Genomic DNA, 12657 nt, shown 5'->3' with positions numbered 1-12657 from the left:
CCATGGCCACCCAAGTTATTCTGGCTGGCACCAGAGCACTCTTTGCAAAGCATAATTTGACCTTGAAGATGGAGGCATGCCAACGGCGCCTCGCTACATCTACATTAGCTATCGCATTTAAGTGATACGCTTTGCCTTTGGAGGGTAGCAGCGGTAGCAATTTCCATTAGAACAGATGGGTTGAGACCTGAGATTCCAATCCTTACTTATTGCCCTCCCGGCCGTTCCAAACTCTGCCGGGAACAGCCGTTTTCTTACACTATGTCGCAATTGGCTAAAAAAGCCATTTAATGCCCCGTCTAGGACTGGTGATCGGCGGGGTGGGGGAGGCAATGTGGCCCAACTGATTGGACGTCCGGTAGCCCCCTCCGCTCCTTGTCTCCATTGATTGGACAGCCGCGCGCCTTCTTGGTACGCTTGAGTTTGGGGGGGGGGAGAGAGAACCCTTCTTGCGTCTGATTGGGCAGCGTGAATCCCACCGCTCTCCCGCAATCGTGGGGCTTGCAGCGAAGAGCGCCCCTCGCCTTCCCCCCATTGGCCGTTAGAAGATCCGCCTTACTGTGTGATTGGCGATCGACCCCTGCCCTAGAGGCCGGTGAGGGCCACTGCCGCCGCTGCTCGGCCCGGCATGGCGGGTTGCAAGGCATACAGAACTCGAGCCCGCAGGAAAGGTGGCCGGAATCGGCCCGCTACTCTGGTAAGCGAGAGAGCGCGGAGGAGGGATGCGATCCTCAAAATCGGTGAAGAAGGAAGAAATGAGAGAACGCTCCGCTTCTGCGTCCTTCTGCCTCCCCCCCTTTTATGCCCTGGTCAGATGCCCGTCTCGCTGAGATGTTTTCGCGTTGCGCTTCCTGGCCTATTTCTCCTTCCTAAAACTTGCTGTCCTGCCAAGGCCCTGAATATCCATGCCTTCCTTCCGAATATAATAACCCTTTCCGCCCCCCCGCCCCGGCTATTCAGATGATCTGTAGTTCAAGTCGTTCCCATTTGGCGAGATGGGTGCCCTTGTCATTCTAGTTGCGTGGCGCTTCGTTTCGTCTTTCCATCCAGGAGGTGGTCTCGATTTCATCAGGCTGATAGTTCCTGCTCCATCAATTCTTATTTATTTGTGGTAGGATTTGTGTGTGTGTATGTGTGTTTAACCCCCAGAGGTCCTGGAATTAATTGCTGGGTGGAATTGGTTGAAATTGACAGCTTGGAAGGAATAAAAACGGGACTGAAAGAAATGGGTAAGGTAGTCCATATTAAGTAGGAGGGATGGTGGTTTGCCTGAGACCAGTTTTTATGTTTTGAAAAGATGGTCGTTTCTTCCTAAATAGCCAGAGGTGGTTCCACTTTGATAGGGGTCACCCACTCATGACCATCCAATTATTTGACTCTAATTGCCTGCATCACTCAATATTGTACAATGTTTGCTGGAACTGTTGGATTACAATATCTGGGGCTGTGCACATTATTTGCCTGTATTCTAAGCTAGTATGGGGTATGTTGAAATGAAGGAGCAGGAAGCAGGAAGGAAAATGAGTGTCAGAACCACTGATGTATTTTGTTGATGCCTAATGTTTTCTCCATTTCTGTTTCCACTGCTTGGGTGAATGATTTGCCTCTATAACTGAGTAGCCAAAGAAACACTCCAGCTGCATTATTGAATGATCCCAAAGTGAACGAATGCCAATTCAAATTGTAAAGCAAGCTGCTTTGTTTAAAGAGTGAGGAATAGGACCCAAAGTAAAAGTAACTTGAGAATATGCATCACAACACATACAATCGATTATGTGATATTAAAAAGTAGAAACAGTTCAAACAGTTCAAACATTTATTGTCATTATTTCTACTCAAAGTGACATTTGTTCAGATGAAGATAATTTGACAGGAAACCCATTGCTAACAGAGTTTAGAATAATTTTGGTCAGAAAGTATCTAGAAGGATCTGATCCTTTTCTTCTTCCAGTAGAGAGTTTTCTTATGGGTTTCATCAACATGTTCTAATTTTATGAAGATCTGTGTAATCTTACTTACATCTTTGTTAAACACAATATAGAATGTACATGGACACATACACTAGAGCAGTGGTAGTCAACCTGGTCCCTATTGCCCACTAGTGGGCGTTCCAGCTTTCATGGCGGGTGGTAGGGGTTACTTTTATAAAGTAAAGTTACTTTCCTACTTTATAAATCACTATTACTGTGGAACAGGTGGGGAGCTAGAAAATTTTACTACTAACAGTAACAAATTTTACTACTAACAAAAGAGGGTGGTAGGCATAAAAAGGTTGACTACCCCTGCACTAGAGTATGATGTCAAGAAAAGCTTTGGCATAATGCTTTCAAATATCCATTTTTACAAGTGAGGTGAGGCTTTTTTTACAACGCAATTCAGTAACAAGCTATTATATTTCTTGGGGCCTATTTACAATCAGTTGCACTTCCTCATGATAAAGTCTCATAAATGGTCTAAGTTAGGGATTGAATCTACAAAGTGATGTAGCCACACAAAAGGAATACAGAGAGGCTTGGATAATAATTACTTAGCATTTTATAAAGAGAAACAAGTTTCCATTGAAAACTGATTTTGTTACTGATTTTGGAAGTTTGATTTTGCTTTGGATGCTGTCATGTGTATAGATTCCATATCTAAGCTATGAGAAGTTTCAGAGATGCCATGACACACAGAGAACTGGCTTATTTAGTTATTTATTACAAATAGTCCTATATTTACAACCACAATTGAGCCCAACATTTATGTTGCTAGGTGAGTCATTTATTAAGTGAGTTTTGCCTCATTTTACAAACTTTCTTGCCACAGCTGTTAAGTGAATCACTGCAGCTGTTAACTTAGTAACAGAGTTCTGAAGTGAATCTGGCTTCCACATTGACTTTGTTTGCCAGGAGGTTGCAAAAGGTGATCCATGATCCCAGGACACTGTAAACCATCATAAATATGAGTCAGTTGCCAAGTGTCTGAATCTTGGTCACATGACAATGGACATACTGCGATGGTCGTAGGTATGAAAACCAGTCATAAGTCACTTTCTTGACTGTCATTGTAACTTTGAATGGTCAATAAATAAACTGTTGTAAATTGTGGGTTACCTGCACTTCGATTTATAAAATAGTCTATCTTGCAGTTGTGACTCTGGGTGGTGAATTTAGAATTAAAATCAATGGAATACAAACAATTAACAGTACCCAAGAGTAACACAAGAATAGTACAATTGCACTCAAGGACAATCAAACTCAAACACAATCATAATCATGTCAAGAAAAACTTCAGTGAAGAGCTCATCCAACCTGTAGGTTTCAGAAATCAATCACGGCAGTTTGTGTCCAAAATATCTGTCTGCCTTCGCAGAGTTTATTTGGCTTTTATATAGTTTTTACAAGCAAAGCACAGAGCAACAACATATTGTTTTAGTTTACTCCCCCATTTCTTCCCTAGTGAATCCAGAATGCCAAGGTTGACTCCTGCCTTTGCTCGGTGAGATAGTGGGCTAAAAGATAACAGACTACTCGAGACCATAGCTGAAATGCGTATGTCTGTGCATAACCTTTCCTTTATTCCCACATCTGGTTATGCTAATTAGGTGAGCTTGTAGGTATCCAAGATAACCAGCTACTGAGATCATGGTAGCTTCCTACACATGTCTTTACGTAGCCTTACCTCTCATTCCTTCACAACCTATGTGGTTGGGAGAATTTATTGGTTTTCAAACAGTTATGAAATGCCAGTAGGATTGGGGCTGAACAAATCTCAGCATGGTGGTGGTTGGGTAGGATTTTGAAAGGAAAGATACTATGCCAAAGAATGCTAATCTGGAAGACCACTGGATGTAAGTATTTCTGTGCTATTATATATTTACCAATAAATGTATAGCTGGGCACATGCTTATGTGTTCATATAACTACAAATAGATCCATATGCCCTATCCTTGATAAATTCTAAGGGACCTTATACTTTTTATGGATCTTTTGAAGAGCAAAATTGAACATATTGAGTAGAGTGTTCTCTTCGACCCTTGAGTGAAGCTACAGAAATACTCTCCAACCATAATTGGCTATTTTCTCTTATTGTAATGATCAAGGATTACTGGCCACCGACTTTTTGGGCCAAAATGCAGTTACAACTTTGTCAGGCTCAAGCCACATACAAACAGCATAATGGCTCAAGCAAGACAAAGTGGAAGACAAATTAAGATGAGTCTCTTTAATTAAGTCATGGACAAGATGAGGTTTCTAATACAAGTAGCCCTTGACTTAAAACCATTCTTTTATAGAATGGTTTTACCGTTCGTTCATAGTTACAACAGCACTGAAAAAAATAACTTAAACAAATCCTCAGAGTTACAACTGTCACGGTTATGACCATCACAATCATATGATCAAAATCTGGCAATCGGCAACCAGCATGTATTTATGATAGTTTCAGTATCCACACCATATGATTATCATTTGCAACCTTCTTCCAACAAGCAAAATCAATGGGAGAAACCAGTTTCACTTAACAACTATAACAAAAAGGTGGTAAAGTTGGGCATGACTCACTTAACCATCTTGCTTAGCAGCAGAAATTCCGGTCCTAATTGTGGCTGTATGTCAAGGACTGTATATACTCTGTATTCAGAAAGAGAAGGGGGGGGGGAATTCCGCAAGTTTTTGGCTGGAAATGTGGGCGAAAACAAAAGAATAAAATTTAATAGGAGGAAATGTGACGTCATACATCTAGCTAAGGAAAACAAAAGAAACACATACAGGATGTGGAAGAAGGGATTCAAGAGCAGCACACAGCAGAAGAACCTGGGTGTAATAGTTCCAACATGTCAGCCCTTGTAAATTTGCAATGGTAAATAAGAACAATTGGTTCTGCCAGTTCTGCTGTTTAAAAATCTTAACAGAAGGCCTTTGTCAGCTACTCCTATTCATTTAAACTAGCATTTCTTCAACTTTGTGAACTTTGTAGATTCTTGAAAGTGCCAAAATCACACAATTAAATAAACAATAATCCCTTCTTGTTTTTGACTTCAAGAGCTTGGGAATTCACCTTTGTATGTTTCAGTAAATCAGCGTTTTCAGAACTAATCCATTATTAACTGGTGGAGTTAGGGTTAAGGTGGTGGGGAATATTGAGTGATGGGTACTGAAGGGATGAATAGTTGATTGGTGGTAAATGTAGGAAGGTGGGGCTGAGTTGGTGAATTGGCTCTTGTTTGGCCAACTGACTGGCAGTGAACTCAGGGAGATGGCAGATTGAGGCAGTAAATGGCCCTGGTCTGGCCAGTTGACTTTTGGCGGACATGGGGAGGCAGGGGGCTCAGGTAGCATACCAGTTTTGATTGGTGAAAATGGAAAGGCTATGGGGGAATCACCTTGTGATTGTCAGATCAGAGTTTGGGAATCATTGATATAAATGGCCGACGAGAAAGATATATGCTTCCTAGACTTTTATGAAAAGGTTACAACACTAACAGTGAGTCTTGTAGGTGCTCTTTTTTAGCAACTCTGCCTCTTACCAAACTTATGATTAGAAGGTTTCTGTTTTATTTCAGCAGTGGCACACTATTGCAGTAATGGCATTGGCTACACAGGTAGTCCTTGACTTATGAGCACAACTGAGCTGAAAATTTCCATTGTTAAGCAAGGCGGTTGTTTTGCCTTACATTACGCCCTTTTTTGCCACAGTTGTTAAGCAAATCATTGAAGTAGTTGAGTGAATCATGCAGTTGTTAAGTGAACCCGGCTTCCCGCATTGACTTTGCTTGTCAGAAGCCAACTGGGAGGTTACAAATGGTGACCATATGACTCTGGGACAGTGCAGCTGTCATAAATACATGGCTATGGCCATCACATGGCTATGGAGATGCTGCAGTGGTCACAGGTGTGTCACTTTTTCAGTGCCATTGTAACTTTGAATGGCCACTAAAAGAAGGGTTGTAAGTTGAGGACTACCTGTATCCTTCTGAATGCTGATCCATGAAAAATGTAGCTGTCTAATTTGTCTAGTTGCAACTTGGGGGCTTCATCTGGCTGTCAGGTGAAATATCTGCAATATCTTCACAGCAAATAGGTGAGAAAGAAGCAACAAATAGTGCAACAGCAGGATATGCACAATGCATAGAGACATTCAAGGTATGGCTTTTCCTAGTTATTTGGTCAAATGGAATATTGAAGTTCAGAGGAAATACATAGCAGGGAACAGACCTTGGGGGGGGGGATTATAATTGCTCATTCATAGCATCTTGTTGAGGGGTACCATCAGTCCTGTTCTTTGATGTTGGAGAAAACTCTCAGCATTGCTTATTTATTTATGGAACATGTTCTTTTTTGCTACCAGAGTGCTCTTCTCAAAGCCAGCCCATGGCATTTTCACTTGCCACATGTTTGGAGAAAGTAGACTATGGAAAGTTGAAGCCATGATTTGGCAACCGGCTGGAATTCAGCTGACATGAAGTTGTCTTTTTCAGGGTTCTTGTGTGCAGTCGTGGATGAAATGGTAGTGGCACTTTTATTTTGTTGCTGAAAGATCAAAAGGAGCCTATCTTTTAATTCCTAAAGTGCTCTCATTCCTACTTGTATTCTCCTACAACAGGTAGTCCATAAACAAAGATTAAGTGAAATAGGGCAAAGAGCAACAATTGCCTTAGTCTCATGACTTTAGCCATGCATTTTGTTCTCATGGTTTGCTTGACTGTTGTCCTTGGGCTTGAGAACATACTAAGTCATAAATCAAAATTGATGAAAGAACATGTTAAACCGAATCCAAACAACGTCATTCTGGTTAGCATTACTGTGTGTCTATATCTAGCCAATGCATGCCTCAAATTACCCTCAAATCAATTCATATTGTCTATCTAAATTTCACATCTGGTTGAAAAAATTATGAATATCACTATAATTGCTTCATCTTGCCTGGGACTATTGTGGAATTCAAACTCTAGAACAATTTTGCCAGTTCTCTGTTAAAGTGTTTTAATAAAACAGCAAAACTAAATTGGACACAAGAATGGATCATACAGTACCCACCCAGGTGGTTTCAATATGTAATTTAACAAGATATAATCTCTGATGGAGTTTCGCTGCAGGGGATAGTGAAAACAGGATTTAGTGCTTCCTCTTCTCATTTTCATTTATGTGTGTGCATTTGACCCTGAGTTCTTTGAGGTTTTCTTTGGTTTCCTGCCTAAGCTAGTTTTCTAGAATGATGTTGGCTCAAAATAGGAAATAGTTAGCTAAGTGCCACTTTATAAATCCTTAGCAAGACCACACGTGGTCTTGCCAGTTTTTGTCACCATATTACAAAAAAAATGTTGAGACTTTGGAAAAAGTGCAATGAAGAGCAACTAATATGATTAAGGGCATGGAGACAAAAACATTTGAAGAACAGTTGCAGAAATTGGGTATAGCCAGTCTAAAGAAAAGAAGGATTAGCGGGTGACATGGTAGCAGTATTCCAGTATTTGAGGGGCTGCACCAGAAGGCAAGACAAGAAACAATGGATGAAAATTAATCAAGGAGAAAAACAACCTGGAATTAAGGAGAAACTGCCTAACACTGAGGACAATTAATCAGTGGAATAGCTTGCCTTCAGAAGTTGTGGGTGCTCCATCACTGGGGTTTTTAAAGAAAAGGCTGAACAACCACCTATCTGAAATTGTACCTGGTATAGGGTTTCCTGCCTGAGCAGGGGGTTGGACTAGAAGACCTCCAAGGTCCCTTCCAGCTCTATTCTGATTGATTACTGAAACTGCTCTTGATAAAGGGACGAGAGAGGAAGGTCAGGCATGTGACTAAACTTGTGGTTCAATCCAGTGTCTCTTGATCTAGGTTTGTATGTTGCTGATTCAAAATAATACAAATGAACAATTCCTCCAAAAGATTCGTTCTTGTGATTCTTATTTAATTTACCAATTTAACCACAGTGACTCATGCATTAAGTTAGTAGTCCATTCTAGAATAGCAGATTTGCATCTTCCATATCTCAGCAAGCAATTATTCTTGCTACATCATGACATGAGCAATATGATACTAACTTTTCATATACTAGTTAGAAACACTAGATACTAGTATTCCTAATGAGAAACACTTTGCAATCATCATACAAGTCAGTGTAGCTTAATATTAGTTTATAGTACCTATCCTGTTACTATTCCAAAAAATGGGGATCACCTTAATACATACTGTGGTACAGTATATTTACAGTAGAGGGAAAATGGATTGTTACAACTTTATACTAAAGTAATTATGTTTAATTATGTTTAAGTAGTTACTTATATAATTAAGAGGTATTGATTATACTGTATTTTCCAGTGTCATTTCTTAGTTCTGTGAAATATTTTTTTGGCATGACAATTTACTTTGGGTATTGTTTTAAATAACCAAAATAGTATGTCCCTGAGAAGCAATTCAATAGCGAGCAGGTTCTTCAGATCAAGCTTTCTAATAACACCTAGCAGCAGCATTTCTGAATCACGCTTGGAAAAGCAGTAAATTGCTAAGAAATGCATTCTGTTCATTTCACAAAACTTACTTCCACTCGGGTGTTATGAATAAGCATGTCTGGATATTATACTGTATATGTTGGGAAGGGAGCATGCTTAGGTAACTTAAACATAGTTGTTGCTTTTTTAAATTTATTTCTTTGTTAGAATTACTGTATATCCCAACTTTTCTCTAGGAACTCAAGTTGATCTACATAGGGTTCTTTCCTTCAATTGATCCCCATAACAACATCCATGCAAAGTTGGCTGGATTGAATGAAAGTAATTTGCTCAAAGTCGCCAGGTGAGACCAGAATCTTGGTCTCTCCAGTCCTAGTCAAAGATCTAAATCTTATGCTATACAAGGCAATTGAGAATACCCCCCTTTTTTTCCACCCAGATTTTATAGAAGAGCTATTCCATATGAAGATGGGACTTCTGGTGTTTATGCGTAACGTGCTACTTGCTCTCTGCCTCTTTCTCGTCTTGGGGTTTCTGTATTACTCAGCTTGGAAACTGCACCTGCTCCGATGGGAGGATTCAAGTAAGTATAGTGATTGCGTAAGCCACCCAAGAATCTGTTGATTTATAACTAACTAATTTTCATATTTTTTAAGTTTTATCTCTTTAGAATAACCCAAGGAAAACTCAAACAAGCATTTGAGCTGCAATATTAAATTACAGCTCGTTTTTCAGTACTTTTGTTATAAGACTAATTATTTGAACATTTAAATAAATTTTACATTTCCTACTTTTGATATATAAAGGCACTTTCATGGTTATGGCTATAATTCATGCTATTAAAAATTGTGCATAGGTATTTGAGAGTTCTATATGTCCTCCGCCTTTGTTTCAGGTGGACTTTCATTCTATGTGGTACGTGGTTGTCATTTCTTCTTTTCTTTAGCTTATGTGTTGAACCTGTGCAGCACTTTGTGGTCAAAGGCTATGCAGGCACACACTTGTCTGCAAATTCTTAAGTGTGTCTTTTTCCTAGGATGGAGCTGCAGAGGGCCTTCTGATTACCTTGTAATCAGAAATACAGTGGCTGCTTTAAAGAGGAGTTGCTACATACATGCTCCAAAGTAGCCTTTTTGCTTTAAAAACTGAACCATTACACAAACTTCTTACATATCTATGTAACTTGTCAGATTGTTTTGAATTTGTTGTATAGATGAATTATTTGATATTTATGACTAACTTGCATACATTATAATGTATAATTCATAATTACTTAGATACAATGAATGCATCAATTTTTACATGGACTTAGACACAATTCAGAGAACAGTATCCCAGCACCTGAAGAGGCTACCACATCCGGGTATTGTGGTTCACCGGCGGCCTGTGGAGCTGGCAGCATAGTCAGACAGCCAGGAGGTTGGGGAGGAACATGGGCCAGTGCTGGAGTCTGGGGAAGGCTCGGATGAGGGCTTTGCATCGGAGGCAGAGAGGGGGCCAGGGCCATCTGGGAGTTATGTGCTGCCTCTGGAGCCTCCAGTGTCGGACATCAGTGAGGCAGAGGAACAGGCTCCTCCTGTTCCCAGTGCGCCCATGCGCAGAGCTGCCAGAAGGCAAGAACAGTTAAGACAGAAGGGACGACTTGGGAGTAAGGCTTGGAGGTGATTGGCCCCTCTCATAGGACATAAAGGAGGAGCAAAGGGGAGAGGCGGGGCCTGATGTCGCTACAACACGACATGCAATCTTGGGGCTACAGGATTGCTGTGAATCTCTGTTGCTGGACAGTTCTTTTTGGACCTAAACCATCCCGAAGAGACGGTGATAGAGAAGGGCATGTCCTGCTGATCTCAGGGACATCGCAAAGTCCCTGATTGATCCAGGAGAAAGCTCTTTTTGCCAGCTACAAGAGAAACAGCCATTTTAAGCTGCATAAGGTTGGGACAGACCCCTGAATGGAAGCTGTGCAGGAGAGTGTGTGTTTGAATTGGTAAGATAAACTTTACTATTTACTATGAGAAAAGAGAATACCCAAAAGACCTAAAGTAAATTAAAATTGAAGGCAGAAGAGAGCAAGTGGCAGATTAAGCCTCTATTAAAATTAGAGTGTTATCTTTCTTTTTTTAACTCCGTTTTTTGGGGGATGGAATTCTTACAAATGCCTCTTACTTTTTAAATTGGACTGCTTTCTCTTTTACTTCTTCCTCTATTTTTCCTCACTTTTTGTATCTATGGAGCAACCACGTTCGGGTGGATTTTACCTTTTAAGCATTTTTTTTCTTAAACCTCATAACAAAGAGAAGGGTAAAAGCAGAAGAAAATGAAGTAACACTACCGTCTAGAGGCTGGAGGCTTAGAAACACTAATTCCTTTGATCATTTGACTTATATGTTATATGTTAAAGTCCTTGATTTTGTTTATTGAAAGGAACAGTGGGAAGAACACAAGTTGTTTATACAGGTGTTCTTTTTGGAGTATTATCAGTAGCTGGACTGGAGTAAAGAGAAAGCTTGGACTTGAAAGACTATAGTAAATTCGTTTGACATTTAGCAACAAGCCTTGGATGTTTTAGTGGCAGTGTTTACAACTTGGAAAAAGGGTGCAACAGGAAGAAGAAAAAGAAGTAATTTTGCAAAAAATTATGCTAGGAATCCAAAAAATGCTAATAAGTACAGAGAACATTGAAAAGAATCTTGGGATTATAGAGCAAAGAGTAGAAAGAATGGGAGGAAGAACCATGAATACCCATAAAATGATGATGAAATTTGAGGATAGAATTCAAAAATTGCAGAAAAACATGAACAAAGTGATAAGAAAACTGTTGACATTGGAGAGGGTGATGAACTGGAACTCTATCTTAGACCTCAAAACATGGAAGAAGAAAGGGGAGAAAATTTGGCAGAGATAAGGAGAATACATTTGGCAGAAGCACCAGTGATAATCAAAGGCAAGCTGATGGAAAGAACAGATGAAGGGTTTTGAGTCTTTAAAAGATATGCAATGAACAACAAGTTGCTAAGAGAAGTCCACATAAGAATTACTAGGAAAACAACTAGAATACAGATTTTACAAATGGCAAGAGATATTGGATGGCACTATTTCTGGAAGGATACAGAATGACGAAATGAAATGTTACAACGAAAATTAAGTTAAATTTTGAGTATTATGTATAAGACAAAGTAATAATAGTTTAGTTGAATAAATGATTAACAATGATAATAATGTATCTATATATACTAGAGGGATAATATGGAATTTTATATAAACTGTAAGTAAGAATATAAAGATGTAATACCATTGGATGATTCCAGGATGATGTAATGAAATGCCATAATATATAATTTACTTTAAATTTAGCATTCTTCACATAAAAAGGAGGTAATAATAGTTATACTCATAATGTTTTATAATCATACTCATGATGTTTTATAATCATAATAACTGCATATCTATATATTTGATGATTATATGAACAATGGAATGTGCTGAAATGAGTAAGTTGACATATGAAATTAGAGAACAAGAAGATAAATAATTTCATAGGATATGGGATTTACCTTATCTGTGGTTAGATAAAAAAAATACACATGGAATTGAAAATTATTAGAGAATGTTACCAAAAATGAATCAGAATAGGATATAAAAATATTTTATTATTGGATATATTGAAGATGATTTAATGAACTACAACAATATAAATGAACCCATATTTAGAATATTTTGTTTAAAATGAGGAAATAATAGTGAAAGTCAAATAAATGAAGTACTATAATAACAATGTATATAAACATATTTGATTGACAATATGTGACTTTATATAAAGTTTAAGAGATAACTATGGAAAGGATGCACAAAAACCTTGTAACCAACCGACACACTGTACGTAATGGAAGCTGTTTTTATGTTATATGTTTTTGTCTGTCTATGTTTGTTTTAAAAAAAAACTTTTTTATATATAAAAAAAGGAGGAGCAAAGGCATGTGAGCTTTTGCAGGAAGCAACTTTGTTCATGCTGGTCGCTTTACATTCTGAAGCTCCATTTTGACTCTTTGCTCCATGTGGCGTTGCCAAGCTAATTGCCAATTAGTTCTTTGGCAGCATTTCAAAGAAGATAAAGGTGGGTACTTATCAGCCTTATCCCGAAAGACTTTGGCAGCCTACTATCGGACTCTTTACAAACTATTTGGGACTCATTACAGGCTGTGAATGAACATAATTCACAGCCTTTG

General features: G+C 39.0%; 1 protein-coding gene across 4 annotated transcripts in view; it reads left to right on the top strand.

Moving 5' to 3' along the window:
- Positions 1–591: 591 nt before the first annotated feature.
- ST3GAL3 (ST3 beta-galactoside alpha-2,3-sialyltransferase 3) overlaps positions 592–12657 on the top strand; it is a 234831-nt gene continuing 222765 nt past the window's right edge. For 3 of the 4 annotated variants that reach the window (XM_081946126.1, XM_081946127.1, XM_081946124.1), the window contains exons 1-2: positions 592–697; positions 8871–9014. In XM_081946126.1, the coding sequence (XP_081802252.1) occupies positions 8894–9014 (121 nt within the window). In that variant the 5' untranslated portion in view covers positions 592–697; positions 8871–8893. Of the gene's footprint in view, positions 698–1006; positions 1112–8870; positions 9015–12657 lie in introns of those variants that run through there. The other variant, XM_081946125.1, reaches the window with a different exon arrangement.

This window comes from Natrix helvetica, assembly GCF_964273705.1.
Source record: "Natrix helvetica genome assembly, chromosome: 3".
NCBI lineage: Eukaryota > Metazoa > Chordata > Lepidosauria > Squamata > Natricidae > Natrix > Natrix helvetica.
Note: the sequence above shows the minus strand (reverse complement) of the source record. Positions and strands in the feature narration are given on the sequence as shown.